The sequence below is a fragment of the Silurus aristotelis genome (assembly GCF_946808225.1).
Source record: "Silurus aristotelis genome assembly, chromosome: 5".
In the NCBI taxonomy this organism is placed as follows: domain Eukaryota; kingdom Metazoa; phylum Chordata; class Actinopteri; order Siluriformes; family Siluridae; genus Silurus; species Silurus aristotelis.
In genome coordinates this window covers 35,172,486-35,198,996 of record NC_139578.1, presented here as the reverse complement: position 1 = coordinate 35,198,996, position 26,511 = coordinate 35,172,486, and the positions used below count along the sequence as shown (strand labels likewise).

The window sequence follows — 26,511 nt, the reverse complement described above, 5'->3', positions numbered from 1 at the left end:
TGTGTGGGGTACACACCCTGTGCGCCGTGTGTGTGTGTGTGGGGTACACACCCTGTGCGCCGTGTGTGTGTGTGTGGGGTACACACCCTGTGCGCCGTGTGTGTGTGTGTGTGGGGTACACACCCTGTGCGCCGTGTGTGTGTGTGTGTGGGGTACACACCCTGTGCGCCGTGTGTGTGTGTGTGTGGGGTACACACCCTGTGCGCCGTGTGTGTGTGTGTGTGGGGTACACACCCTGTGCGCCGTGTGTGTGTGTGTGTGTGGGGTACACACCCTGTGCGCCGTGTGTGTGTGTGTGTGGGGTACACACCCTGTGCGCCGTGTGTGTGTGTGTGTGGGGTACACACCCTGTGCGCCGTGTGTGTGTGTGTGTGGGGTACACACCCTGTGCGCCGTGTGTGTGTGTGTGTGTGGGGTACACACCCTGTGCGCCGTGTGTGTGTGTGTGTGGGGTACACACCCTGTGCGCCGTGTGTGTGTGTGTGTGTGGGGTACACACCCTGTGCGCCGTGTGTGTGTGTGTGTGTGGGGTACACACCCTGTGCGCCGTGTGTGTGTGTGTGTGTGTGTGTGGGGGGTACACACCCTGTGCGCCGTGTGTGTGTGTGTGTGTGTGTGTGTGGGGGGGGGGGTACACACCCTGTGCGCCGTGTGTGTGTGTGTGTGTGTGTGGGGTACACACCCTGTGCGCCGTGTGTGTGTGTGTGTGTGGGGTACACACCCTGTGCGCCGTGTGTGTGTGTGGGGTACACACCCTGTGCGCCGTGTGTGTGTGTGGGGTACACACCCTGTGCGCCGTGTGTGTGTGTGTGTGGGGTACACACCCTGTGCGCCGTGTGTGTGTGTGTGTGGGGTACACACCCTGTGCGCCGTGTGTGTGTGTGTGTGTGTGTGTGGGGTACACACCCTGTGCGCCGTGTGTGTGTGTGTGTGGGGTACACACCCTGTGCGCCGTGTGTGTGTGTGTGGGGGGTACACACCCTGTGCGCCGTGTGTGTGTGTGTGTGTGTGTGGGGGGTACACACCCTGTGCGCCGTGTGTGTGTGTGTGTGTGTGTGGGGGGTACACACCCTGTGCGCCGTGTGTGTGTGTGTGTGTGGGGGGTACACACCCTGTGCGCCGTGTGTGTGTGTGTGTGTGTGTGGGGGGTACACACCCTGTGCGCCGTGTGTGTGTGTGTGTGTGGGGGGGGTACACACCCTGTGCGCCGTGTGTGTGTGTGTGTGTGGGGGGGGTACACACCCTGTGCGCCGTGTGTGTGTGTGTGTGTGGGGGGGGTACACACCCTGTGCGCCGTGTGTGTGTGTGTGTGTGGGGGGGGTACACACCCTGTGCGCCGTGTGTGTGTGTGTGTGTGTGGGGGGTACACACCCTGTGCGCCGTGTGTGTGTGTGTGGGGGGGGTACACACCCTGTGCGCCGTGTGTGTGTGTGTGTGTGTGGGGGGGGTACACACCCTGTGCGCCGTGTGTGTGTGTGTGTGTGTGGGGGGGTACACACCCTGTGCGCCGTGTGTGTGTGTGTGTGTGTGGGGGGGGTACACACCCTGTGCGCCGTGTGTGTGTGTGTGTGTGTGGGGGGTACACACCCTGTGCGCCGTGTGTGTGTGTGTGTGTGTGGGGGGTACACACCCTGTGCGCCGTGTGTGTGTGCGTGTGTGGGGGGTACACACCCTGTGCGCCGTGTGTGTGTGCGTGTGTGTGGGGTACACACCCTGTGCGCCGTGTGTGTGTGCGTGTGTGTGGGGTACACACCCTGTGCGCCGTGTGTGTGTGCGTGTGTGTGGGGTACACACCCTGTGCGCCGTGTGTGTGTGCGTGTGTGTGGGGTACACACCCTGTGCGCCGTGTGTGTGTGCGTGTGTGTGGGGTACACACCCTGTGCGCCGTGTGTGTGTGCGTGTGTGTGGGGTACACACCCTGTGCGCCGTGTGTGTGTGCGTGTGTGTGGGGTACACACCCTGTGCGCCGTGTGTGTGTGCGTGTGTGTGGGGTACACACCCTGTGCGCCGTGTGTGTGTGCGTGTGTGTGGGGTACACACCCTGTGCGCCGTGTGTGTGTGCGTGTGTGTGGGGTACACACCCTGTGCGCCGTGTGTGGGGTACACACCCTGTGCGCCGTGTGTGGGGTACACACCCTGTGCGCCGTGTGTGGGGTACACACCCTGTGCGCCGTGTGTGGGGTACACACCCTGTGCGCCGTGTGTGGGGTACACACCCTGTGCGCCGTGTGTGGGGTACACACCCTGTGCGCCGTGTGTGGGGTACACACCCTGTGCGCCGTGTGTGGGGTACACACCCTGTGCGCCGTGTGTGGGGTACACACCCTGTGCGCCGTGTGTGGGGTACACACCCTGTGCGCCGTGTGTGGGGTACACACCCTGTGCGCCGTGTGTGGGGTACACACCCTGTGCGCCGTGTGTGGGGTACACACCCTGTGCGCCGTGTGTGGGGTACACACCCTGTGCGCCGTGTGTGGGGTACACACCCTGTGCGCCGTGTGTGGGGTACACACCCTGTGCGCCGTGTGTGGGGTACACACCCTGTGCGCCGTGTGTGGGGTACACACCCTGTGCGCCGTGTGTGGGGTACACACCCTGTGCGCCGTGTGTGGGGTACACACCCTGTGCGCCGTGTGTGGGGTACACACCCTGTGCGCCGTGTGTGGGGTACACACCCTGTGCGCCGTGTGTGGGGTACACACCCTGTGCGCCGTGTGTGGGGTACACACCCTGTGCGCCGTGTGTGGGGTACACACCCTGTGCGCCGTGTGTGGGGTACACACCCTGTGCGCCGTGTGTGGGGTACACACCCTGTGCGCCGTGTGTGGGGTACACACCCTGTGCGCCGTGTGTGGGGTACACACCCTGTGCGCCGTGTGTGGGGTACACACCCTGTGCGCCGTGTGTGGGGTACACACCCTGTGCGCCGTGTGTGGGGTACACACCCTGTGCGCCGTGTGTGGGGTACACACCCTGTGCGCCGTGTGTGGGGTACACACCCTGTGCGCCGTGTGTGGGGTACACACCCTGTGCGCCGTGTGTGGGGTACACACCCTGTGCGCCGTGTGTGGGGTACACACCCTGTGCGCCGTGTGTGGGGTACACACCCTGTGCGCCGTGTGTGGGGTACACACCCTGTGCGCCGTGTGTGGGGTACACACCCTGTGCGCCGTGTGTGGGGTACACACCCTGTGCGCCGTGTGTGGGGTACACACCCTGTGCGCCGTGTGTGGGGTACACACCCTGTGCGCCGTGTGTGGGGTACACACCCTGTGCGCCGTGTGTGGGGTACACACCCTGTGCGCCGTGTGTGGGGTACACACCCTGTGCGCCGTGTGTGGGGTACACACCCTGTGCGCCGTGTGTGGGGTACACACCCTGTGCGCCGTGTGTGGGGTACACACCCTGTGCGCCGTGTGTGGGGTACACACCCTGTGCGCCGTGTGTGGGGTACACACCCTGTGCGCCGTGTGTGGGGTACACACCCTGTGCGCCGTGTGTGGGGTACACACCCTGTGCGCCGTGTGTGGGGGTACACACCCTGTGCGCCGTGTGTGCGTGTGTGGGGTACACACCCTGTGCGCCGTGTGTGCGTGTGTGGGGTACACACCCTGTGCGCCGTGTGTGCGTGTGTGGGGTACACACCCTGTGCGCCGTGTGTGCGTGTGTGGGGTACACACCCTGTGCGCCGTGTGTGCGTGTGTGGGGTACACACCCTGTGCGCCGTGTGTGCGTGTGTGGGGTACACACCCTGTGCGCCGTGTGTGCGTGTGTGGGGTACACACCCTGTGCGCCGTGTGTGCGTGTGTGGGGTACACACCCTGTGCGCCGTGTGTGCGTGTGTGGGGTACACACCCTGTGCGCCGTGTGTGCGTGTGTGGGGTACACACCCTGTGCGCCGTGTGTGCGTGTGTGGGGTACACACCCTGTGCGCCGTGTGTGCGTGTGTGTGTGTGTGGGGTACACACCCTGTGCGCCGTGTGTGCGTGTGGGGTACACACCCTGTGCGCCGTGTGTGCGTGTGTGTGTGTGTGGTACACACCCTGTGCGCCGTGTGTGCGTGTGGGGTACACACCCTGTGCGCCGTGTGTGCGTGTGGGGTACACACCCTGTGCGCCGTGTGTGCGTGTGGGGTACACACCCTGTGCGCCGTGTGTGCGGGGTACACACCCTGTGCGCCGTGTGTGCGTGGTACACACCCTGTGCGCCGTGTGTGCGTGGTACACACCCTGTGCGCCGTGTGTGCGTGGTACACACCCTGTGCGCCGTGTGTGCGTGTGTGTGTGTGTGGGGTACACACCCTGTGCGCCGTGTGTGCGTGTGTGGGGTACACACCCTGTGCGCCGTGTGTGCGTGTGTGGGGTACACACCCTGTGCGCCGTGTGTGCGTGTGGGGTACACACCCTGTGCGCCGTGTGTGCGTGTGTGTGTGTGTGGTACACACCCTGTGCGCCGTGTGTGCGTGTGGGGTACACACCCTGTGCGCCGTGTGTGCGTGTGGGGTACACACCCTGTGCGCCGTGTGTGCGTGTGGGGTACACACCCTGTGCGCCGTGTGTGCGGGGTACACACCCTGTGCGCCGTGTGTGCGTGGTACACACCCTGTGCGCCGTGTGTGCGTGGTACACACCCTGTGCGCCGTGTGTGCGTGTGTGTGTGTGTGGGGTACACGCCGTGTGTGCGTGTGTGCGTGTGTGGGGTACACACCCTGTGCGCCGTGTGTGCGTGTGTGGGGTACACACCCTGTGCGCCGTGTGTGCGTGTGTGCGTGTGTGGTACACACCCTGTGCGCCGTGTGTGCGTGTGTGCGTGTGTGGTACACACCCTGTGCGCCGTGTGTGCGTGTGTGCGTGTGGGGTACACACCCTGTGCGCCGTGTGTGCGTGTGGGGTACACACCCTGTGCGCCGTGTGTGCGTGTGGGGTACACACCCTGTGCGCCGTGTGTGCGTGTGGGGTACACACCCTGTGCGCCGTGTGTGCGTGTGGGGTACACACCCTGTGCGCCGTGTGTGCGTGTGGGGTACACACCCTGTGCGCCGTGTGTGCGTGTGGGGTACACACCCTGTGCGCCGTGTGTGCGTGTGGGGTACACACCCTGTGCGCCGTGTGTGCGTGTGGGGTACACACCCTGTGCGCCGTGTGTGCGTGTGGGGTACACACCCTGTGCGCCGTGTGTGCGTGTGTGTGTGTGTGGGGTACACACCCTGTGCGCCGTGTGTGCGTGTGTGAGGTACACACCCTGTGCGCCGTGTGTGTGTGTGTGGTACACACCCTGTGCGCCGTGTGTGCGTGTGTGCGTGTGGGGTACACACCCTGTGCGCCGTGTGTGCGTGTGGGGTACACACCCTGTGCGCCGTGTGTGCGTGTGGGGTACACACCCTGTGCGCCGTGTGTGCGTGTGGGGTACACACCCTGTGCGCCGTGTGTGCGTGTGGGGTACACACCCTGTGCGCCGTGTGTGCGTGTGGGGTACACACCCTGTGCGCCGTGTGTGCGTGTGGGGTACACACCCTGTGCGCCGTGTGTGCGTGTGGGGTACACACCCTGTGCGCCGTGTGTGCGTGTGGGGTACACACCCTGTGCGCCGTGTGTGCGTGTGGGGTACACACCCTGTGCGCCGTGTGTGCGTGTGGGGTACACACCCTGTGCGCCGTGTGTGCGTGTGGGGTACACACCCTGTGCGCCGTGTGTGCGTGTGGGGTACACACCCTGTGCGCCGTGTGTGCGTGTGGGGTACACACCCTGTGCGCCGTGTGTGCGTGTGGGGTACACACCCTGTGCGCCGTGTGTGCGTGTGGGGTACACACCCTGTGCGCCGTGTGTGCGTGTGGGGTACACACCCTGTGCGCCGTGTGTGCGTGTGGGGTACACACCCTGTGCGCCGTGTGTGCGTGTGGGGTACACACCCTGTGCGCCGTGTGTGCGTGTGGGGTACACACCCTGTGCGCCGTGTGTGCGTGTGGGGTACACACCCTGTGCGCCGTGTGTGCGTGCGTGTGTGGGGTACACACCCTGTGCGCCGTGTGTGCGTGCGTGTGTGGGGTACACACCCTGTGCGCCGTGTGTGCGTGCGTGTGTGGGGTACACACCCTGTGCGCCGTGTGTGCGTGCGTGTGTGGGGTACACACCCTGTGCGCCGTGTGTGCGTGCGTGTGTGGGGTACACACCCTGTGCGCCGTGTGTGCGTGCGTGTGTGGGGTACACACCCTGTGCGCCGTGTGTGCGTGCGTGTGTGGGGTACACACCCTGTGCGCCGTGTGTGCGTGCGTGTGTGGGGTACACACCCTGTGCGCCGTGTGTGCGTGCGTGTGTGGGGTACACACCCTGTGCGCCGTGTGTGTGTGTGCGTGTGTGGGGTACACACCCTGTGCGCCGTGTGTGTGTGTGCGTGTGGGGTACACACCCTGTGCGCCGTGTGTGTGTGTGCGTGTGGGGTACACACCCTGTGCGCCGTGTGTGTGTGTGTGTGTGGGGTACACACCCTGTGCGCCGTGTGTGTGTGTGTGTGTGTGTGTGTGTGTGGTACACACCCTGTGCGCCGTGTGTGTGTGTGTGTGTGGGGTACACACCCTGTGCGCCGTGTGTGTGTGTGTGTGTGTGTGTGTGTGGTACACACCCTGTGCGCCGTGTGTGTGTGTGTGTGTGTGTGTGTGGTACACACCCTGTGCGCCGTGTGTGTGTGTGTGTGTGTGTGTGGTACACACCCTGTGCGCCGTGTGTGTGTGTGTGTGTGTGTGTGTGGTACACACCCTGTGCGCCGTGTGTGTGTGTGTGTGTGTGTGTGTGGTACACACCCTGTGCGCCGTGTGTGTGTGTGTGTGTGTGTGTGTGGTACACACCCTGTGCGCCGTGTGTGTGTGTGTGTGTGTGTGGTACACACCCTGTGCGCCGTGTGTGTGTGTGTGTGTGTGTGTGGTACACACCCTGTGCGCCGTGTGTGTGTGTGTGTGTGGTACACACCCTGTGCGCCGTGTGTGTGTGTGTGTGTGTGTGTGTGTGTGGTACACACCCTGTGCGCCGTGTGTGTGTGTGTGTGTGTGTGTGGTACACACCCTGTGCGCCGTGTGTGTGTGTGTGTGTGTGTGTGTGTGTTACACACCCTGTGCGCCGTGTGTGTGTGTGTGTGTGTGGTACACACCCTGTGCGCCGTGTGTGTGTGTGTGTGTGGTACACACCCTGTGCGCCGTGTGTGTGTGTGTGTGTGTGTGTGGTACACACCCTGTGTGTCGAGTGTGTGCATGTGGTTCTTTAGTTTTCTCCACTGCAGGCGTATGCTGTTGGCCAGCTGCTCTCGCGCATCCACACACACCTGCTCTGTATTCTCTTTACTGCATTCCTCATCCTCAGAGTTTACCTGACCCATATACACACACACAGACACACACACAGAAACACACAGACACAAGAGAGAGAGAAAGAGAGAGACAGACAAACAAACATGTGCGAGAGAGAGAGAGAGAGAGAGACACACACACACACACACACGAGAGAAAGAGAGAGACAGAGAGACAGACAGACATGAGACACACAGCAAATATTACACAGACACAGTAGATTTTCAGTGTTCACAATGATTATCAGAAATATATCCTTAACCCTGTATGCAAGTGTGTATGTGGGCACCTGGTCCAGACTGTCCTCTGTCCTGCCGCAGTGTGTATTAGGGTTGAGAATAGACACCATGTCCTTCTTGATGTGCTGCAGCAGCTTCTTCAGTTCAGAATTCTCCTGCACCAGAGCCTGCTGTCTGACCTCATAATCATTTAGCAGAGCTTGATACATCTCACCCTCATGTCTAACACCCACACACACACACACACACAGAGACAGTTTTACCCTAGTGTCTGGTAGACGTCTGTAATGTGGTACTTTTCAGTAAGAGGAGGATCTCACCTCGCCTCCATTCTGCTCGTCTTCCACATTCCTCTCTTTCCATCAGAACGACTTACACAGTTCACCACTTCAATGGCTACACACACCCACACACACGGTTTGTAAATTTTCAGCTTGTGCACATGAAGTACACAACAACATACACAGAATACCCAAAGTGCACTGCAGTATTTACTGTATTATTTTATAGTGTATGATATACAGGAAGTGGAGTTCAGGAGACATACTGATCATTCAATTAATGGGGGGGACGGGAGACAGTGGAATGGGGTGAGGAGGTGGGGAACAGTGGAACAAGGTTAGGAAAAGTGGAATGGGGGGGTTAGGGAAGTGGAAAATGGGGTTAGGAAACAGTGGAATTAGGGGTTAGGAAACAGTGGAACAGCATTAGGGAAAAGTGTAATGGGGGTTAGAGAACAGTGGAATGTGGATTAAGGAATTTGGGGGTTAGGGAACAGTGTAATGGGGGTTAGAGAACAGTGGAATGTGGATTAAGGAATTTGGGGGTTAGGGACAAGTGGAATAGGGGGTTGGGGAACGTTGGAATGAGGGGTTTGGAAACAGTGGAAAGGGGGGTCAGGGAGGTGGAATAAGAGGTTAGGAAACAGTGTAATAAGGGGTTAGAAAATGGGGGGTTAGGGAACAGTAGAATGGGGAAATAAGGGAACAGTGAAATGGTGGTTAGAGAACAGTGGAATGTAGATTAGGTAATGAGGATTAGGGAACAGTGGAACAGGGTTATGCAACAGTGGAATAGGGGGTTAGGGAACAGTAAAACAGGGTAAGGAAACAGTGGAAAGGGGGGTCAGGGAGGTGGAATAAGAGGTTAGGAAACAGTGTAATAAGGGGTTAGAAAATGGGGGGTTAGGGAACAGTAGAATGGGGAAATAAGGGAACAGTGAAATGGTGGTTAGAGAACAGTGGAATGTAGATTAGGTAATGAGGATTAGGGAACAGTGGAACAGGGTTATGGAACAGTGGAATAGGGGGCTAGGGAACAGTAAAACAGGGTAAGGAAACAGTGGAATAGAGGAGGTTAAGGAACAGTAGAACGGGGGGTTGGGGAACAGTGGAACAGGGTTAGGAAAAGTGGAATGGGGTTGGGGAACAGTGGATTGTGGGGTTTGGGAAGTGGAATAAGAGGTAAGGTAAAAGTGGAATAAGGGGTTAGGGAACAGTGGAACAAGGTCAGGAACAGTGGAATGGGGAAGTAAGGGAACAGTGCAACAGCATTAGGGAACAGTAAAAGGGGGTTAGAGAACAGTGGAATGTAGATTAGGTAATGGGGATTAGGGAACAGTGGAACAGGGTTATGGAACAGTGAAATAGGGGGTTAGGGAACAGTGAAACAGAGTAAGGAAACAGTGGAATAAAGGAGGTTAAGGAACAGTAGAACAGGGTTAGGGAAAAGTGAAATGGAGGGGGTTAGGGAACAGTGTAACAGGGTTAAAAGAACCGTGGAATAGGGGTTAGGGAACAGCAGAACGGAGAATGGGGGTTAGGAACCATTGGAATGAGGGTTTAGGGAATGGGGGGGTTAGGAAGCAGTGGGTTACAGTGGAACAGAGTTCAGGAGAAGTGTTTACTCTGTTACAGTCCTGCCTTAAGCACAACCATCACATTAACAGTAAAGTGGGTTTGTGTACCAAGCTTTTTGTCCCTCTTGTCCACCAGTAGCTGGTTCAGACGTTCCTTCAGTTTGGTGCACTCTCTCTCCTTGCGTTTGGCATCATGGCTATACTGAGTTGCTCGGCTGGAAATAATGCTCTGGAGTTTCTGCACCTATACAGAAACACATCCATCAGCAGGTGCAACACAGCATGCGATGTCACCCAGGTGCCGTGTAACGTCGCTATTTGGAGGTAGGATGGTGTGGCGGTGTACAGATGAAGGTTGGACGGTGTGGCGGTGTGCAGTTGGAGGATAGACGGTGTAAAGATAGAGGTTCGACGGTGTGCAGATCGTGGGTGGATGGTATGGCGGTGTACAGATGGAGGTTGGACGGTGTGGTGTTGTGCAGATGGAGAATGGATGGTGTGTAGATGGAGGTTAGACGGTGTGCAGATGGTGGGATAGATGGTGTGCCGGTGTGCAGATGGGGGTTGGACGGTGTGCAGATGGTGGGATAGATGGTGTGGCGGTGTGCAGATGGGGGTTGGACGGTGTGCCGGTGTGCAGATGGAGGTTGGACGGTGTGCCGATGGTGGGATAGATGGTGTGGCGGTGTACAGATGGGGGTTGGACGGTGTGCCGGTGTGCAGATGGAGGTTGGACGGTGTGCAGATGGTGGGATAGATGGTGTGGCGGTGTACAGATGGGGGTTGGACAGTGTGCCGGTGTGTAGATGGGGGTTGGACATTGTGCCGATGGTGGGATAGATTGTGTGGCGATGTGCAGATGGAGAATGGATGGTAGCATCTGTGGCGGTGTGCAGATGGAGGATGGATGGTGTGCAGACGGAGGTTGGACGGTGTGGCGGTGTGCAGACGGTGGGATGGACGGTGTGGCGGTGTGCAGACGGTGGGATGGACGGTGTGGCGGTGTGCAGACGGTGGGATGGACGGTGTGGCGGTGTGCAGACGGTGGGATGGACGGTGTGGCGGTGTGCAGACGGTGGGATGGACGGTGTGGCGGTGTGCAGACGGTGGGATGGACGGTGTGGCGGTGTGCAGACGGTGGGATGGACGGTGTGGCGGTGTGCAGACGGTGGGATGGACGGTGTGGCGGTGTGCAGACGGTGGGATGGACGGTGTGGCGGTGTGCAGACGGTGGGATGGACGGTGTGGCGGTGTGCAGACGGTGGGATGGACGGTGTGGCGGTGTGCAGACGGTGGGATGGACGGTGTGGCGGTGTGCAGACGGTGGGATGGACGGTGTGGCGGTGTGCAGACGGTGGGATGGACGGTGTGGCGGTGTGCAGACGGTGGGATGGACGGTGTGGCGGTGTGCAGACGGTGGATGGACGGTGTGGCGGTGTGCAGACGGTGGATGGACGGTGTGGCGGTGTGCAGACGGTGGATGGACGGTGTGGCGGTGTGCAGACGGTGGATGGACGGTGTGGCGGTGTGCAGACGGTGGATGGACGGTGTGGCGGTGTGCAGACGGTGGATGGACGGTGTGGCGGTGTGCAGACGGTGGATGGACGGTGTGGCGGTGTGCAGACGGTGGATGGACGGTGTGGCGGTGTGCAGACGGTGGATGGAGGGTGTGGCGGTGTGCAGACGGTGGATGGACGGTGTGGCGGTGTGCAGACGGTGGATGGACGGTGTGGCGGTGTGCAGACGGTGGATGGACGGTGTGGCGGTGTGCAGACGGTGGATGGACGGTGTGGCGGTGTGCAGACGGTGGATGGACGGTGTGGCGGTGTGCAGACGGTGGATGGACGGTGTGGCGGTGTGCAGACGGTGGATGGACGGTGTGCAGATGGAGGTTGGACGGTGTGGCGTTGTGCAGCTGGAGGATGGACGGTGTGGCGGTGTGCAGATGGAGGTTGGACGGTGTGGCGTTGGGCAGAAGGTGTGGTGGTGTGCAGATGGAGGTTGGACGGTGTGGTGGTTCGAGATGGTGGTTGGACGGTGTGGCGGTGTGCAGATGGAGGTTGGACGGTGTGCAGACGGTGTGGAGTTGTGCAGACGGTGGATGGACGGTGTGGTGGTGTGCAGATGGAGGTTGGAGTGTGGTGGTGTGCCGATTTACTTCTTCTTTCTCAGACTTCAAGCAGCTCTGCAGTGTCCTGATTTTTAGATGCAGCTGACGCTCTCCTTCATGAAGGCCAGAGTTCTCCCTGCGGGTGTGTTCCAGCTGGTCCTAACACACACACACGTGCAGGAGACATGCTTTCTTTAGTGTAAATGTATTGAAGCTCCACGTAACAGATGTTGTGTAGTTTAGTGTAACGTCTGGCACAGGTCATTTAGATTTCATGTCCCAGGCATTCCTTTTAACCCTTGACATCTGCATTTCAATCAAAGGATGAGCACTTTGATTGGCGGTTTGTATACCACAGTGTCATACCCCCACCCCGGAAGACACGAAGCAGGACAAACCCTGTCCTCTCCAGCTGACTTCAAAGCAGCTTATAACTGAGAACACAAGCCAGTCTCTAAACTTTACACAGTACACACACACACACACACACCTCAAGGGAGCATTCTTTTATTAATAAAACAATAAATAAAATGTTCCACATCCCATGGCATAAACCTATATCTTGTATGTATTTTCTCCTCAACAATAGTTTACTTTAAAAGGTTTAGTAATGTACCTCTGTTTTAATGGTCTCTTCTTTTTGATGTCAAAGTTGATTTAAAATGATCTTCTCTTTATTTTTATTTTCCTAACAAGGGTGCATTGTATACACCAGAATATATTGTTGTATTAACATAAGTCATACCTTAAATACTGGTCCCGGTACATTGTACCTCTGTTTTAATGCTGTCTTTTCTTTTAAAGCTTTATGTCAAAGTTGACGAAATTATCTGCTCTTAATTTTGCAAACAATGGTGCATTTGATTTGATCATGAAATGTACCATACTGTCTTAAAGTTTTATCCAAAGTGTATTAAGTTCTCCAAAGCAAGTATAACCCGGAAACCATGCCCACAAACGCACGAACACGGACGGAAGTTTCTCCCTCCAGAATTTTAGGCCATAGCATTGGCCATTCCCCCAAAGATGGGTGGGGTTTTGGGACCTTTAAAACATCTTGAACCCAACTAGTCAAGTCAGTCAAGTCAAGCAAGCTCGCTCACTCGGCTCGATCGGAAAGGCTTGGACGCCTGGGGCCCGAAGGCCCGGCGAGTTGGACGCTCTCAAATCCTTTTTGAGATCTTCCAGCAAGCCTTATCTTCAAGAACACCTGCTCTGATCTCCAGGAGAACCTGGAAGAACATCAGACTCCCTTCCAACCGACTCTTCAAAGATTCCTTTGTCTACCGCATCCGGACTCTTGTGCAAACAAGTCAATGCAAGTAACCGTTTTACCTACCAGTTTAGATGCGTGTTTAAGTTTAAACCCCTAAGTTGAGAATTCTTTTGATAAGTTCTCATTTAGGATGTGATTAATTTTGAAGTTTAATCTTGCCATTTCTTTCCTTTCTTTCTCTTTTCCCTTCTTTCCCTTCTCTTCCTTCATTTCCTAATTTTTAACTTTTGTTTATTTTGTTTATTTCTTTTTGTATGTTTTGTGTACTTAGTTCAATGTTGTGTTTTGTCTCATTCATTAAATGGCGTATTTTTTTATAAGTGATTGTCTCTGAGTGCAGCTTACATTTCAAGGTTCCTGCAACATTCGATCTGAACTACATGCTATATTAATATGGTATAAAGTAAGGGGGGGGGGGGGGTCACGTCTTTCTTGGCCAGGGAGATACCTCTTTTATAGAATTAAGAAAAAGATTATAATGTCTGTTTGGTGAAGACCAGACCAAATAATTATAACATTACTTTGAGGCGCGAGTTGTTGTGCTGGAGGTGCTCCAGGTCACTGCAGTTTTTCAACTGACGATGCTCGAGGTCCTGCAGGGTGCGCAGATGTTTCCTTTGCAGCTGGAGAAGCTCAAACAGCAGGTTTAGGGCAGGAACAGCACTCAAGCCATTAGAACCACCTCTGGGTTCAACACACACACCACACAGGCCCAGAGAGCTGGCTTCCTATACAAACACACACACACACACAAAATAACTCACCTGTACACTGAATGACAACTGCTACACTCCCACCCACACACACACATTAAGACCTGCTATTCTCAATAGTTATTAAACACACACCTGATTTATATAGGTCACACACTGTGGGATGTTGTCCTCAGTACAGAAGGCGCTCAGCACGCTGTAGGAGTGTGTGGAAGGGAGTGTATGTGTGTGTGTATGATGGGACACACTGATGTGGGAAATGCTTGACAGGTCTTTTGGGTCTGAAATACACACAGAGTTTGTGTTATATCTATCACTGCAAATTGTTTCAAAGTATTTATATGGAAAAAGTGATGAATCTGAATGAGTAGTTGCAGCGGAACAAGCAAAGGAACCCAGCTGAGAAGCTGTTCACATGACCACCACCCTCATTGCTATGAAAAGCATTACATCCTGCATGTGTTACGACCCTCACCAGTACGGAGAGAAACTGTACACCTACTCTACAGAGATCTTACACAATGACTGTGTGTGTGTGTGTGTGTGTGTGTACCCAGACAAGGATCTGACATCATCAGATTCGTCTGTGGGGTCCATTGATCTCCCATCTCCAAAACACACAAAGCAGTCCTGAAACACACACACGGTTATAAACAAGCGGAGTGGAGTGTGAAACTGTACAGTAAGAACTCTATATCTTTTCATCCCTGCTGCTGAGAGAGAGACACAGTGCTACCACCACCATGTTTCTCCACAGAGATGGTATTAAGCTGATGAATTGCAACTCTTGAAATAAAGCACAAAGTGTGAAACACAGACATGAAACACGAGACGACAGCATTCAAATATCACACTCGATATCCGTGATCCCTCCAGATCTGCTCCTTTATCTCACAAACACCTACTGACTAAAGACTCGACTAAATAAATGTTTTCAGCCTCGACTTGAACACTGAGACTGTGTCTAAGACATAACAGGAAGAGAGAGAGAGAGAGAGAGAGAGAGAGAGAGAGAGAGAGAGAGAGAGAGAGAGAGAGAGAGAGAGAGAGAGAGAGAGAGAGAGAAAGAAGGTTGGATGATGTGGAGTTGGTGAAGCAGGATGTAGATAGGATTAGTAAGGAGGAAGTGAGAGCAGCGATTAAGAGGATGAAGAGTGGAAAGTCGGTTGGACCAGATGACATACCGGTAGAAGCGTGGAGATGTTTAGGAGAGATGCAGTGGAGTTTTTAAACCAGATTGTTTAACAAGATTCTGGAAGGTGAGAAGATGCCTGAGGAATGGAGAAGGAGTGTGCTGGTACTGATCTTTAAGCATAAGGGAGATGTGCAGACCTGCAGTAACTACAGGGGAATTAAGTTGATCAGTCACACCATGAAGTTATGGGAAAGAGTAGTGGAAGCCAGGCTGAGAGAAGAGGTGACCATCTGTGAGCAGCAGTATGGTTTCATGCTGAGGAAGAGCACCACAGATGCCTTATTTGCTTTGAGAATGTTTATGGAGAAGTATAGAGAAGGACAGAAGGAGTTGCATTGTGTGTTTGTGCGTAAATGAGAGGGAGGGCAGTGGAGGGGTGCAGTTGCAGGGAGAAGAGGTGGAGAAGGTGGTGGAGTTCAGGTACCTGGGGTCAACAGTGCAAAGTAATGGAGAGTGTGTTAGGGAAGTAAAGAAAAGAATGCAGGCAGGGTGGAGTGGGTGGAGAAGAGTGATAGCAGGAGTGATTTGTGATAGAAGAGTATCTGTGAGAGTGAAAGGAAAAGTTTATAGGACTGTGGTGAGACCTGAGATGTTGTATGGATTAGAGACAGTGGTATTGAGTAAAAGACAGGAGGCGGAGCTGGAGGTAGCAGAGCTGAAGATGTTGAGATGTTCGTTGGGAGTGACGACGATGGACAGGATTAGAAATGAGTTTATTAGAGGGACAGCACATGTAGGACGTTTTAGGGAGGCGAGATTGAGATGGTTTGGACATGTGCAGAGGAGGGACATGAGTTATATTGGTAGGAGAATGCTGAAGATGGAGCCACCAGGAAGGAGGAAAAGAGGAAGGCCAAGGAGGAGGTTTATGGATGTGGTGAAGACATGCAGGTAGTTGGTGTGAAAGAGGCAGATGTAGAGGACAGGGTGGTATGGAGACGGATGATCTGCTATGAAGAGACCCCTGATGGGAGCAGCCGAAAGAAGAAGATGCTCATGTGTTACAAGACTTACAATTTTCTTTTGAACTTCAAAGTTTAGTCAACTTCTGTTGTCAAAATAACTCATATGTATCAATAAATATTGTTTGTTATTTCACGAGTTTTTTTTTCATCAACATCACTGTATTGTCTTGAAGTGAGGGGGTTAAATATTTTTGATTGCTTTTGATTTTTTTTTTCGAAGACATCTTGCAATTAAACTCATTAGGCCGGAGAGACCTGCAAGTTCATGCCATGTGCTTTTCTTTAAGGAAATGGGTTTGTCCAGGTTTTCTACCAGATAGACCTGATTGGTGAAGTTCTCCAGAGATGGAGGTCCTTCTGGCAGGTTCCTACATCTATTTAAAAGACTTCTAAAGCTCCGAAGATGACTGAGATTAAGCTATTGAAAGAGACCTGACAGTTCCATGTCTACCATGAGAGAAGCCATTGTAGCAGGGAAGAGTGGTCCCGGGGGTAACGGCATTAATACAGATCACCTGTTTGACAGGTAGTAATGAGATAATAAGGGGAAAGCTGTATAAAATGTAGAATAATGCATAGAGCAGAGCTTCTGGCCTGAGCACAACCACCTGCCATGTATGTCCTTCTACATCAGCTCCATTCTGGGGGGTTTCCAGGTGAACTTCTGCTTTACAGACTCACCTGAAGACAATCAGAAGCAGCTGCTGTTCTTCTGCACACATCTAAACTTCCATACACGCACATTTGTGGGCTTAAATAGGTTCGAAGATGCGCATGCGCACTGATGATCATTACCTGTGTGCGTGTGCTAACAGTAATGCTAACCTGAGGTAAAGCAGCAGAAGCAGGTAACACTCACCTGGAGAAAGTTAGGTGGTAGGAGCACCCATACATGTGGCTCTGCCTCAGGCCCCGCTGCTAACTTACCTTAGCATAACACTATTACAACCGGAAACAGGAAACACGACGATGACGTCATGCTATCGGCTTAGTATGCTAACTGTGCTAACGCAAGTTCACCACCAAGAAGTTCATCCATCCCTCCCTCTCTCCCTCTCTCTCTCTCTCTCTCTCTTTTACACACACACACACAGCTACTGTTAATCCGCTAGCATTAGCAGACAGGTGTGTTCCTCACCTTTATTTCTGTCTCCGTGGATCCGGATTTGGTCGTTTCCACATAAACACGTGTGAATGGAGACTTGCTGTAACTGCAGATGGTTTTAAAAGCTGCGTGTGTGTTTATTCATGTCAATCCGCGCGCGAGATACAGGTGTTCACACAGCGAGCAACAGCTCAGTTTCCTCATAAACACTAATCCTGACGCTTATTGGTGCAGCTGTCTCCAGGCAACCAGGGTACGGCTTCCCGATTGGCCCACGGCGCGCACGTAACACGCGAATACGCAGGTGTTTAAACCGAAAAGCAGCAACAAGTTTATCCCAGAGCAGGTCCTAAATCCCACCGCTGAAAGAGCTCAGTGAAGAACCTTCCGAGGAACATTAAAGAGCTCAGTGAAGAACCTTCCCGAGGAACATTAAAGAGCTCAGTGAAGAACCTTCCGAGGAACATTAAAGAGCTCAGTGAAGAACCTTCTGAGAAACCTGAAAGAGCTCTGGTTATAAGAGACTCTATTCTGAGGCACTAGCAGCACAGCTCAGGTGTATCCCGGGACTCAGGGCGCCGGTGCGGTGTTGTGCCTAATTCCGACCCACCTGGCTGAAGTCTACCCTCCGTCGCGTGCACGCGGACAGTACCGTCGTGTTTCCTGTAGATGGCGCTAAAAACACGGAAAGTTCGGTAAAATGCTTCCCTGATCCTCACACGAAACGTTTAATTTGACGAAAACATCTAGTTTCCTGTAGATGGCAGTAAAAACTCAGTAATTATTTGCTTTTTAACCCCACCTGCCTTGATTCTACCCCCTTAAAAGAGTTACTAATATGCGTAAAAAGTCCAGCAGTACTGATTCTGAAGGATCTGAGGAGATTAGATTCACATGGCAGCACATAGAGGCTGAAATCCGATTGGACAAAAAATCTAACATCCACATACACGTACTGAAGCAGTGCAGCCGAGAGAAACACTACGACATGAAGAGAATGAACTGTTGGGAATAAATGTATACAATTTCATGGAACAAATATTAGAATTTAGGTTGTAAATGTAGGCCAGTGCTTCTGATAGTGTTTAGACCAGCAGAGAAGGATTTACTGACCCTGACCGCACACCACTGTTAAAAAGTAGTCATTATTGCTACCTGTTTTAGTGTCACACTGGTAACTGAACCTCACATCATATTAATATTAGGGCTGTGAATCTATTAAAATATTTAATGGCGCTGTTCTGAATGTACCTTAAATTAATACTTTCCAGTACAGTTTTTTTTTCATTGAAAAAAATCACAAGGCACACCACCAACCAAAAATTAAAAAAGACATTCTGTAGCCTAATACAGTATATATATAATGACAATATAGTCTCTCCATTTATTTATACTCACTCAGTGTAAAATCTGGTCCTGTTTGGATGAAAACAGAGCTGATATCCTGGTGGGAATTGAAGAAAGACAAACATGAAACTCTTCATCAACAGCTCTCAGTCTCTCTGTGTTTTTATTGCAGTCAGGCTTGAAAAGCTCACCTCACACAGATACGCCGTGGAAAATGGGAGCAATGTCAAAACAGCTTTGTTTGACTGAACACAGTACAGTCAATTAGCTTACTTGTTGCCACCTACTGATATGGAAGATATTTGTTTATTTAAAATGAGACATTTTGAGTTCTATTCATATATTTGTTTATGTCCTTGAGGCAATTATTCAGTGAGATTCAGGGTGTTTTATTTATGTGTCTGTGAAGAGAGATGACAGAGATGGCAAAGTGCGTCCCTTGTCTGTTATTTTACAAACATACAGCGTTTTGTTGTTATTATGAGTGAATGCAAATTAAAGTAGACCCTGCGTGATATCAACCAATCGTCCGGCATCGAGATGTCGTTCTAGCCTATATGAAGGAGCTGGGGTTAAGACTAAATGCAAGGAAGAGTGTGCTTTCTCCAGTACAGAGAACCACCTTCTTGGGCATAGTGTGGGACCTGAACATGTTGCGGGCACAACTGTCTCCTGCCCAGATCGCAGCTATCCTCTCATCATTCAGGAGAGTGAGAGAAGGCCAGCCACTCACTCCAACGTGATCCCATTTGGCCTCCTTCATATAAGACCCCTCCAGTGGTGGCTCAGAGACAGAGGGTTCTCCCGAGGGGTCAATCCACTCTGTATTATGAAGGTCTCGTGGCAAGCCCTTAGAGCCATAGATATATGGAAACAACCTATATTCCCGTCTCAGGGGCCCATCCTGGGAGCTCCTTGTCATCGCGTAATGCTAACGACAGAGGCATCTCTCACAGGGTGGGGAGCGGTCATGAGTGGCCACTCCGCACAAGGTCGGTGGAATGAGCTAGATCGTTCATGGCACATAAACTGCCTGGAGATGATTGCTGTGTTTTTGGCACTAAAACACTTCCTCCAAGATCTGAGAGATCGGCACGTGCTGGCAAGAAATTGGTTTCTGCTACTTTTTTTTATCTGTACTTGATTATGGTGACTTAGTGTATCATCTTCAACTTATCACTGTGCCTTGTATAACAGAGTGGATTGGCCCTCTTTGTCTAGTAGGAGAAAAATGCATTGGTACTTCATTATTTATAAAGCCATTTTAGGGATCTTTGCTGTCTTATTCAACAGAAAACTGAAAAGAAATATTTTCTACGTTCCTAAAACTGTTATATTCTTTCTGTTCCTTTTGCTAGATCTGAATTAGGTAAGAAGGGTTTTGTGTCTGCAGCCCCGTTTGACTGGAATCACCTTCAATCGAGATTAAAGTTACAAAATTTGTTGTCTTTGGATAAATTTAAAGTAGTAATTCGGCAAATGGAAGTTGATTCAATGAAATTTAATTCTTTTTAATTTTGTTTGTACTGTGTAAATCTGTGTCGAAACTAATTGTATTGCTCCTCATTTTGGCCAGGTCACTCCTGTGAAAGAGATTTTTAATCTCAGTGAGTTTTTTTCCTGGTTAAATAAAGGTTAAATTAATAAAAAAAATAAATAAAAAAAAAGACTGGACTACTGCAACTCTCTGCTGGCAGGTCTTCCTCTGAATGCTATTCATCCACTGCAAATGATTCAAAATGCAGCTGCACGACTATCAGATTCAAAACACTGATGTTTGCCTACAAGACCAGAAATGGTCCCTGGCTATCTTCAAGCGATGGTTGAAGACCTACCTCTTCCTGAAACACTTCAATTAGCACTTTCCAAGAGTGCTAGAGAGATCAAGAGTTAAATGCCGCAAATGTAAATGTATATGTAAAAATCACCTAAGAGAACTAACTGGGTTGAGGGAGAGGGGCTTTCTTCAGCCTTTACAGGAAGTAGAGGCATTGCTGGGCTTTCTTGGTGATGAAGCTGATGTTGAGTGACCAAGTGAGGTTCTCTGCCAGATGAAGGAATTTAGTTCTCCTGATGATCTTGATAGAGAAAACATCGATGATCAGTGGAGAATGGTCGCTTTGTGCTCTCCTGAAGTCCACAACCATCTCTTTGGTTTTGTCAACGTTCAGAGACAGGTTGTTGGCTCTACATCAAGCTGTTAATCGTTGCGCCTCCTCTATGAATGCTGACTCGTCGTTCTTGCTGATGAGACCCACCACGGTCATGTCGTTTGATGTGGTTTGAGCTGTGCATTGCTACACAGTGCTCAGTGTGGTGGTGCTGGAGATGCTGTTTCCCATCCGGACTGACTAAGGTCTCCTGTTCAGGAAGTCCAGGATCTAGTTGCAGATGGAGATGTTTAGACCCAGTAGGCTCAGCTGCTTAATCTGGTGATGAGGGATAATTGTGTTGAATGTTGCACTAAAGTCTATAAACAGCATTCGTATGTATCAGTCCTTATTATCCAGGTGATTGAGGGCCAGATAGCAGGTCGTGGCGGTGGCATCGTCCGTGGAACGGTTTGGACAATATGTGAACTGCATGGGGTTAGTGAGAATGGTAGCTGGGTCTCGATGTGCCACATGGCGAGCCTCTCGAGGCACTTCATCACGATAGGTGTAAGTGTGACGGGACGATAGTTATTTTCTCACTTCAGCCGTGGTTAGACAGAGCACCTGGTCATTGGGAGAAGGGGTGATCTTTCTTGCCGCCACGTTGTTCTGCACCTCAAACCGAGTGTAGAAGTCGTCCAGCATTTAGCCCGTTCAGCTGAAAGGCAGCGTCCAGAACTCTGTCGCTCAGCCACGTATCTGCTGTGAAAACAAAGACTCAGCAGTGTCTGTACTTATGCCGAGTAGCTTGATGGGGTCTGATATAGTCTAATTTATTGTACGCTTTTGATGCCCCCCTCTGCCATCTGCCGCAGGCGAGGCTGAGGTATGTAGGCCTGGTACTTGAAGCAAGCCAAGGTCACGTAGCTTTTCCGGTAGATCATCATCAATGGTAGAGCATTAATTGTATATGCTGCCTCTGGGTAAAATTATACATAAACCTGGTATTCGCTTCCATTGCTATGCTGATGACACACAGCTGTATATTTCAGCAAAGCCAGATGAGAGAGATCAGCTTAACAATGTTGAGGAGTGTGTAAAGGACATTAGACAGTGGATGCTTAATAACTTTCTTCTGCTCAACTCAGATAAGATGGAAGAACTTTTACTAGGACCACATGCAGCTAGAAGTAAACTTTCTGATTCTGTAGCATCTCTGGATGGTGTTTCTGTCTCAGTGTGTACAGCAGTCAAAGACCTCGTGTGATTATTGACCCGAGTCTTTCCTTTGAGGCTCACGTGAATAATATCACCAGGATCTCCTTCTTTCACCTTAGAAATATTGCTAAAATTAGAAATATGATGTCGTTACAGGATGCAGAAAAACTAGTAGATGCTTTTGTAACATCTAGATTAGACTACTGTAACGCTTTACTGTCTGGGTGTTGGAGTAAGTGCAGAAATAGGCTTCAGTTAGTTCAGAATGCAGCAGCAAGAGTCCTCACTAGATCTAGAAAATATGAGCCCATCAGCCCTGTTTTAATCTTCTACACTGCTCCCAATTCCATCTCACACTGATTATAAAATACTACTACTGACGTATAAAGCACTTAACGCTCTCACGCCGCAGTATCTGAGTGAACTTCTGTACCAGGATGATCCTTCACACCTACTTAGATCAAAAGGTGCAGGCTATTTGTTGGTACCTCAAATAATGAAGACTCCAGCAGGGGGCAGATGTTTCTCTTTTAAACCCCACAGTTATGGAACAACCTTCCAATCAGTGTTCGGGACTCAGACACAGTCTCAGTGTTCAAGTCGAGGCTGAACACATATTTATTTAGTGGAGTCTTTAGTCAGTAGGTGTTTGTGAGGTAAAGGAGCAGATCTGGAGGATCATGGATATGGAGTGTTTGGTGAACTGGGATATTTGTACGCTGTCGTCTCCTCACTCTCACACGTTCACTCGGGTTTGTTGATGGTGGTGTGGTGGGTCGTCTCTTATCCCAGAGATCCTCATGTCTGTGTTTCCTTCTGCTTCTCCCTTTTAGTTCTGCTGCCAGAGTAAATCTTATCAGAGTCCAAACTGCACAGTGACTTAACTTTCATACAACAATCAGGAGACTTAATAATCCATATCCTTCTCTTCCTGTCACCCTCTTCTCTCTCTTTCTCTCTCTTTCTCTCTCTCTCTCTCTCTCTTGCTCGAGTTAAACATGCTCCTGAGGTTCCAGTGATCACTGTTCCTGCCCCTCTTCCCTCCTTGGTCTGTCCACTTCGTCCTGGTCTGCATCTTGATGATGTTCTCGTCGACTGGAGGAGACTCTCATCAACACCCTGAAGATCCATGAAAATATGGAGTAAGAACAGGATAGATTTGGACTGTAGTGGTGTAACCCAGATGAGGATGGGTTCCCTCTTGAGTCTGGTTCCTCTCAAGGTTTCTTCCTTATGCCATCTCGGAGAGTTTTTCCTTGCCACAGTCGCCACCGGCTTGCTAATCAGGGACAAACTTACTCATAAAGAACATATTCACTTTTAATCACCACATTATCCGTGTAAAGCTGCTTTGAGATAATGTTCATTGTTAAAAGCGCAATACAAAAAAAAAAAATTTTATTAAATTGAATAGTTAATATCAACAGTCTGCTACACTGACTCAGGACTACAGTTTGCTTCTGATCTCCATCACTGCACCTCAACATCGTTTATCTGTAATAAATAGACATTCGGTGCCACCCAGATGAGATGTTCCCTCTTGAGTCTGGTACACAAGCACACCGGTTGCTCCAATGTCCATATGATGCTACAAATTAGATATAGCACCCTTTTGGATCCGGAGAGACCGGGGCAAGCTACTGCCGCACAGCCATCTTGGATTCTCTAATCAAAGGCCTCCCAGTCTCCAGATGTGAAGGCTGTGTTGCGTGCATTGAGCAGAAGATGGACCTACCGGTTCATCCAGGACTTCTGATTGAGGAACACTATGATGTTTTTTTTTTGTGTGGTCACCTGATGCACACACCTGTTAATGGGATCAAGTTCAAAACAAGTTGAAGTTTCTATCGGCTCATAAATGAAAAGAAACACGTTTGTGTTCGTGTGTGTGTGTAATTGTTTTTTGTGTGAGTGTGAGTATTTATGTTGTATGTTCATATGTGTGAGCATTTGTTTGTGTGTAAATATTTACATTTGTGTGTGTGTGTTTGTGTGTTTTTGAGTGAGCATTTGAGGGTGTGTTTTAAATCTGGTTCTTCTCAACGTTTCTTTCTCATTCCATCTCAGGGAGTTTTTTCTTGCCACGGTCACCACTGACTCACACATCAGGGATAAACAATTAAAGGAACAAACTTATAGGCAATAAACTTGCACATTCTTTTGTATAACCTTATAACACTTTATCTGTGTAAAGGGGCTTTGAGACAGTGTACTTTAGGACTTTGCAAATAAAATAAAATTGTATTGTAGTGTGAGTGTGTGTGAGGGTTTCTGTTCGTGTATGAGTGTGTGAACGTTTGTGTCAATGTGTGTGATTGTTTGTGTATGTATGCATGAGCATTTGTGTTCATGTGTATGTTTGTGTTCATGTTATGACAAGAGTCAGGATGCTTTTATTTATTTATTTATTTTTTCTCAAGTCAATTTACGAAGCTTTTATTGTCATTTTAACCACATATACCTGATGCAGTACACAGTGACACGAGACAACGTTTCTCCACATCCCTGGTGCTACATAAACTACACAGAGCTACAACACAGAGCTACAACACACAACACAGAGCTACAACACACAACACAGAGCTACAGCACAAAGCTACAACACAGAGCTACAGCACACAACACAGAGCTACAACACACAACACAGAGCTACAGCACAAAGCTACAACACAGAGCTACAGCACACAACACAGAGCTACAACACACAACACAGAGCTACAGCACAAAGCTACAACACAGAGCTACAGCACACAACACAGAGCTACAACACACAACACAGAGCTACAGCACAAAGCTACAACACAGAGCTACAGCACACAACACAGAGCTACAACACACAACACAGAGCTACAGCACAAAGCTACAACACACAACACAGGGCTACAGCACACAACACAGAGCTACAGCACAAAGCTACAACACAGAGCTACAGCACACAACACAGAGCTACAACACACAACACAGAGCTACAGCACAAAGCTACAACACACAACACAGGGCTACAACACACAACACAGGGCTACAACACACAACACAGAGCTACAACACAGGGCTACAACACAAAGCTACAACACACAACACAGAGCTACAACACACAACACACAGCTACATAAAACAACAAAAAACAACACAGAGCTACAACACAATACACAGGGCTACATAAAACAACACAAAACTACACAAAACAACACAGAGCTACAACACACAACACAGAGCTACATAAAAGAACACAAAACTACACAGATCTCCAACACACAACACATAGCTACGTAACATAACTTAAAGATAAGGACTAAAGGTTAAAGTTGTCCTAGTGTGTGTGAATGTGTGTGAGCATTTGTGTTTGTGTATGAGTGTGTGTGTGTGAGCATGTGTGTTTGTGTATGAGTGTGTGTGAGCATGTGTGTTTGTGTATGAGTGTGTGTGAGCATTTGTGTTTGTATATGACTGTGTGTGAGCATTTGTGTTTGTGTATAAGTGTGTGTTTTTGTGTGTGTGTGTGTGTGTGTGAGAGAGAGAGAGAGCATTTGTGTTTGTGTATGAGTGTGTGTGAGCATTTGTGTTTGTGTATGAGTGTGTGTGAGCATTTGTGTTTGTGTATGACTGTGTGTGAGCATTTGTGTTTGTGTATAAGTGTGTGTGTTTGTGTTTGTGTGTGAGAGCATTTGTGTTTGTGTATGAGTGTGTGTGTTTGTGTGTGAGTGTCTGTGTAAATCTGTAAATGTGTGTGAGCATTTGTGTTTGGGTATAAGTGTGTGTGAGAGCATTTGTGTTTGTGTATGAGTGTGTGTGAGCATTTGAGTTTGTCTAAGAGTGTGTGTGTAAGCATTTGTGTATGAGTGTGTGTGAGCATTTGTGTTTGTGTATTAGTGTGTATGAGCAATTGTGTTTGTGTATGAGTGTGTGTGAGCGTGTGTGTTTGTGTATGAGTGTGTGAGCGTGTGTGTTTGTGTATGAGTGTGTATGAGCAATTGTGTTTGTGTATGAGTGTGTGTGTGTGTGAGCATGTGTGTTTGTGTATGAGTGTGTGTGAGCATTTGTGTTTGTGTATGACTGTGTGTGGGCATTTGTGTTTGTGTATGACTGTGTGTGAGCATTTGTGTTTGTGTATGAGTGTGTGGGAGCATTTGTGTTTGTGTATGACTGTTTGGGAGCATTTGTGTTTGTGTATAAGTGTGTATGTGTGTGTGTGTGTGTGTGTGTGTGTGTGTGTGTGTGTGTGTGTGTGTGAGAGAGAACGAGAGCATTTGTGTTTGTGTATGAGTGTGTGTGAGCATTTGTGTTTGTGTATGACTGTGTGTGAGCATTTGTGTTTGTGTATGAGTGTGTGTGTTTGTGTGTGAGTGTCTGTGTAAATCTGTAAATGTGTGTGAGCATTTGTGTTTGTGTATAAGTGTGTGTGAGAGCATTTGTGTTTGTGTATGAGTGTGTGTGAACATTTGTGTGTCTAAGAGTGTGTGTGTGAGGATTTGTGTATGAGTGTGTGTGAGCATTTGTGTTTGTGTATGAGTGTGTATGAGCAATTGTGTTTGTGTATGAGTGTGTGTGAGCGTGTGTGTTTGTGTATGAGTGTGTATGAGCAATTGTGTTTGTGTATGAGTGTGTATGAGCAATTGTGTTTGTGTATGAGTGTGTGTGAGCGTGTGTGTTTGTGTATGAGTGTGTATGAGCAATTGTGTTTGTGTATGAGTGTGTATGAGCAATTGTGTTTGTTTATGAGTGTGTGTGAGCGTGTGTGTTTGTGTATGAGTGTGTGTGAGCGTGTGTGTTTGTGTATGAGTGTGTATAAGCAATTGTGTTTGTGTATGAGTGTGTATGAGCAATTGTGTTTGTTTATGAGTGTGTGTAAGCGTGTGTGTTTGTGTATGAGTGTGTGTGAGTGTGTGTGTTTGTGTATGAGTGTGTATAAGCAATTGTGTTTGTGTATGAGTGTGTATGAGCAATTGTGTTTGTGTATGAGTGTGTGTGAGCGTGTGTGTTTGTGTATGAGTGTGTGTGAGCAATTGTGTTTGTGTATGAGTGTGTGTGAGCAATTGTGTTTGTGTATGAGTGTGGG

The 26,511-nt window shown here is 50.3% G+C and overlaps 1 protein-coding gene across 5 annotated transcripts in view; it reads right to left on the bottom strand.

Annotated features, from left to right (window-relative positions):
• The window catches only part of ssx2ipa (synovial sarcoma, X breakpoint 2 interacting protein a), a 28,852-nt gene extending 11,495 nt beyond the window's left edge, over nucleotides 1–17,357 (bottom strand). For 2 of the 5 annotated variants that reach the window (XM_083540984.1, XM_083540985.1), the window contains exons 1-9: nucleotides 16,831–17,357; nucleotides 14,086–14,162; nucleotides 13,668–13,813; nucleotides 13,341–13,547; nucleotides 11,592–11,702; nucleotides 9,542–9,677; nucleotides 7,896–7,971; nucleotides 7,626–7,797; nucleotides 7,221–7,356 (exon numbers count right to left, since the gene is read on the bottom strand). In XM_083540984.1, the coding sequence (XP_083397110.1) occupies nucleotides 7,221–7,356; nucleotides 7,626–7,797; nucleotides 7,896–7,971; nucleotides 9,542–9,677; nucleotides 11,592–11,702; nucleotides 13,341–13,547; nucleotides 13,668–13,813; nucleotides 14,086–14,140 (1,039 nt within the window). In that variant the 5' untranslated portion in view covers nucleotides 14,141–14,162; nucleotides 16,831–17,357. Of the gene's footprint in view, nucleotides 1–7,220; nucleotides 7,357–7,625; nucleotides 7,798–7,895; nucleotides 7,972–9,541; nucleotides 9,678–11,591; nucleotides 11,703–13,340; nucleotides 13,548–13,667; nucleotides 13,814–14,085; nucleotides 14,163–16,373; nucleotides 16,528–16,551; nucleotides 16,691–16,830 lie in introns of those variants that run through there. The other 3 variants (XM_083540982.1, XM_083540981.1, XM_083540983.1) reach the window with 3 other exon arrangements.
• Nucleotides 17,358–26,511: the final 9,154 nt, after the last annotated feature.